Source organism: Jaculus jaculus, chromosome 6, assembly GCF_020740685.1.
Source record: "Jaculus jaculus isolate mJacJac1 chromosome 6, mJacJac1.mat.Y.cur, whole genome shotgun sequence".
NCBI classification, from domain to species: Eukaryota; Metazoa; Chordata; class Mammalia; order Rodentia; family Dipodidae; genus Jaculus; species Jaculus jaculus.
In genome coordinates this window covers 11,215,659-11,219,845 of record NC_059107.1, presented here as the reverse complement: position 1 = coordinate 11,219,845, position 4,187 = coordinate 11,215,659, and the positions used below count along the sequence as shown (strand labels likewise).

Sequence of the window (4,187 nt, the reverse complement as noted above, 5' to 3'; positions counted from 1 at the left end):
TCCCAACACATAGCACTTATGGATTATTGGTGTGGACAGACAAATGGTAGAGAGCACTTAATTCCCATAAAAATCTCATTAAATAAGCTACTTCATTTTATATATAAGTGGAGCAAGCCATCAGAACAGGGGGCAGGGTAAGGGGTAAAGTTCACAAGTAGGGATGTGATGATAGATATTTTAAACTGTGTGTTATGATGGCCATTCAAAAACTATCTTGGGTGTCTTAGTTAAGCTAATTGTGTATTAACAATTTGTTTTATAATTAACATTTTCTCTATCTTTCCCACAGGGCTTCAGTTATAGCAACCAAGTGCTTTCTTGGATCATTGATCCGGCACTGAGCATTGATGATGACTCAATGAAAAGAGGAATGTGTTAACTTGTCAAAATTGCTCATGTCGAGCATAGGTGATATTTCTATTGATTACTTGTTTCTTTCCCTGCTGTATGAAGAGCTTTCCTATTGGTATTTTTATTACAGAAAATATCCAACCATAAAGAAAAACAGGTTTTATGCATAACTTACTGGTATAAGTTATTTAAAAAAACCTGTCTATAGTTTATTCTGAGGGTTCATATAGGCCACAGATTTTCTTGATATTGGGAGAGTCATAATTTCAACCAACAAAAGTCATTGACTATTTATCACATGTCATGAATTAAACTATCATGTACTGTAAGGTAAGATGCTATTTTTTCCACTGGTAGTGTTTAGTAGTGCTCAGGAGCTCCCATCATGGAGGAGAACAAAGATATTTAAAAGATCTCAGGGGGTGCAACAAGTCCTACAGAGAAACCACCACAGGAATTTTGGCTTGAGAGGAGAAAAAACACTCCTCCTTTACTAGATTCAGAAATAGGGTTATCATTGTGACATAGAAATGGACTTATCAGTGGGATGACAAGCGTGAGGAGAGGTGGTAAACCACATGTTTGTCAAAAGCTATTTTGTTCCCCTATACAGATATGGAATCCGTACTCTTTTCAGTATTTTTTTGACTAATGGGAGTTAGTTTGAGTGGAGCTTCCTCTCCTACATTGATCTTGTTCACAGAAGGAAGTAGATGAGCACCAGGAAACACATTTGTGAGATTCAGCTTGGTTTATTTTGGGTCTTAATATACTGATATACACTGTTTCATACAGTGAGAAAAAGAGCAAATGAGAACAGTACTGCATTTCTACAAACTATATCTTTACCTATCTATCTATGTATCTATCATCTATCTACCTATCTATCATCTACCATTTATCTGTCTACTATCTATCTATCTATCTATCTATCTATCTATCTATCTATCTGTCTGTCTGTCTGTCTGTCTGTCTGTCTGTCTGTCTGTCTGTCTATCTATCTATCTATCTATCTATCTATCTATCTATCTATCTATCTATCTATCTATCTATCTATCTATCTATCTATCTAATTGTCTGTCCAGCCAGCCAGCCAGCCAGCCAGCCAGCTAGCTATTTATTTTTATTTTTAGTTCCTTTGAGTTGGTGGGGATCAAATGCCTGGGTTTATATATGCTGGACAAGTTCTTTTCTAGTCAGCCAAGCCACTAGCTCTGCATTAAATTTTCAAGTACAATTTCTACATTACTGTATTTGAGCCCATATCTAAGCACTGTCACAAAAGCAATATATGATCTCTATTTTCAGACACAAAAGAATTAGATTCAAAGGACCGAGTTGTCTGGAAAAATCCCAATAGCAGGATTCACGTTATACAACATCCTAAAGTCATTGTCTGTCTAGAGAAGAGATGAGGTGGAAGACTGGCAGACACACCATGGGAAGATGACACGCAAGGGATTTTAGCATTTGTGGAATTTAGGGATAATATTTTAACTCATTCTCCTCAAAGGAAGGAAGGAGTTGAGTTTTTCTATTTGTGCAGATGAAAGGCTATGGGAAATTTCAATACCAGTTCACAAGAAGGCTTCATTTTGGTGGGTTTCTCAGATTGGCCTCAACTGGAATTCTTACTTTTTGTCTTTATTTTGATTTTTTACTGCCTAACTCTCTTGGGCAATACTACCATCATTGTTCTGTCGCGACTTGACCTTCGACTGCGCACACCCATGTACTTTTTCCTCTGCCACCTCTCCTTCCTGGACCTCTGTTATACCACCAGCACTGTGCCCCAGCTCCTGATCAACCTTTATGGACTTGATAGGACCATCAGCTATGGAGGGTGTGTGGCCCAGCTCCTCATTTTTCTTGCCCTGGCTTCTACAGAGTGTTTGATTTTGGTGGCAATGGCTATTGACCGCTATGCTGCTGTGTGCCGTCCACTCCACTATATGGCCATTATGCACCCCCTTCTCTGCAGAGTATTGGCTGTCGCTGCCTGGATGGGAGGTCTCCTGAATTCTCTGGTACAGACAGGGCTTGTGATGGCCATGCCTCTCTGTGGCCACCAAATGAACCATTTCTTCTGTGAGATGCCCATATTCCTGAAGTTGGCCTGTGAGGACACAGAAGGAACAGAGGCCAAGATGTTTGTTGCTCGAACAATAATCCTGGTCTTTCCTGCAGTATTGATTCTGGGCTCCTATGCTCACATTGCTCAAGCTGTGCTGAAAGTTAAGTCAATGGCTGGGCGCAGAAAGGCTTTTGGGACTTGTGGGTCCCACCTCATTGTGGTTTCTCTGTTTTATGGCGCAGGCATTTATACTTACCTTCAACCCACTCACAGGTATTCTGAGAGCAAGGGAAAATTTATTGCACTTTTTTATACTGTAGTTACCCCCATGCTGAATCCTCTGATTTATACCCTGAGGAACAAGGATGTTAAGGGGGCTCTGTGGAAGGTACTAGGGAGAGGTACATATTCAGGGTAGGAGGGGGAAGAAGGACCAGTAAAACTTTCAATTATACTTCTTAGATTCTGAAACCTGAAACTCATTCATTTCTTTCTTTCTTTTTCTTTCTTTTTTTTTTTTTTTTTTTTTTTTTGCTTTTCGAGGTAGGGTCTCACTCTAGCTCAGGCTGACCTGGAATTCACTCTGTTTTCTCAGGGTAGCCTCGACCCATTCAGTTCTTTGAGAGCTATTTCTCACTACCAAATAGCCCTCAGTAGGCCTTTGGGAGAAGTTGAAAGAGATCTGTTGAGATACCTTTTTGGCCCTTGTGTAAGATAGAAAAAGAGGTGATTTATAGCACAACCTTCCACAAGAATTTTCTTGGGGAAAGAGTTTATTATGACCATGTGGAGATTAGGCATGCATTGTGTGCATTTCTGACAGTGAAGAAATTTATAATTATTGCTTTTTCCAAAGTCAGTGGTTTCTACTGCAGCTCAACACAGATAACAAGATAGCCAAATTCAAGATACATGAGTTCACCACTGTTTTTCTAATTAATTGTGACTTGCCACACCTGCCAACCTCTCAGGGTATGTTTCTTAATAATTCTTACTTTTCTAGCTCTCTAGTGGTTACATGTACTCAATAAATAAGGAGGCCAAAGATATTTTACCAGCCATGTAGAGTTTTTGATATAGTATCATTTAGCTTGAAGAAAAGGAAAAAACAATTAGGGTGTCATCAATTAAAGAAATCATCAAATCCTTACCAGATAGATGAAGAAACTATGCACTGCTGCTTGCTTCCATCAAAAAGAAATGGTCTTGCAAGAGAAGGAGAATAGAGAAAATATGAGCATAAAAATGAAGTGGAAGAAGTGATATACAGATAAAGAATAAAAGAAACCTACACAAATGAAGCCAAAGAGAAAGAAATCCTGAAAGTAGTGAGATTGGGAAAGTCAAGAGTCCCGGTACACAGTGAGGAGGAAATGATTCTTTAATTCCCACCATTCTCTCTTTACCACGTCTTTGTATGATGGCCCAAGGTCAAACTGTAGGCATCCTTATAAATAAGCTTTCGTAGCCTCATACAAATATTCCTAATAAAGTGAAGGCTTGAAATTTAAAAAGTCAAGACAATGAAACTTTCAGAAGAACAGATGATGGAATATTCTATGGAGATGCTATTTAATGTTAGACAGTTTTAATATATTAAAGGGTCACATGGTTATTGTGCAGGCCACTGAGGAAGGAGAGAATCTTTATTTCTACTTCTTAGATCTTATGTGGGGTCTATGGCTGGAGAGAGTAACTGAATCCATACAAAACTGACAACCAGGAGAAAAGCATTCAAATTTTATAAAGTTTATGTGTA

The 4,187-nt window shown here is 38.7% G+C and overlaps 1 protein-coding gene across 1 annotated transcript; it reads left to right on the top strand.

The window, feature by feature from the left end:
- Positions 1 to 1,910: 1,910 nt before the first annotated feature.
- On the top strand, positions 1,911 to 2,846 carry LOC101598080 (olfactory receptor 10-like). Its single transcript, XM_004657456.2, has one exon. The coding sequence runs from the start codon at positions 1,911 to 1,913 to the stop codon at positions 2,844 to 2,846; it is 936 nt and encodes a 311-aa protein (XP_004657513.2).
- The last annotated feature ends 1,341 nt before the right edge of the window (positions 2,847 to 4,187 follow it).

Coding starts and splice junctions, on each gene's coding strand:
- LOC101598080 (XM_004657456.2), top strand. CDS start 1,911: ATGGGAAATTTCAATACCAGTTCACAAGAAGGCTTCATTTTGGTGGGT.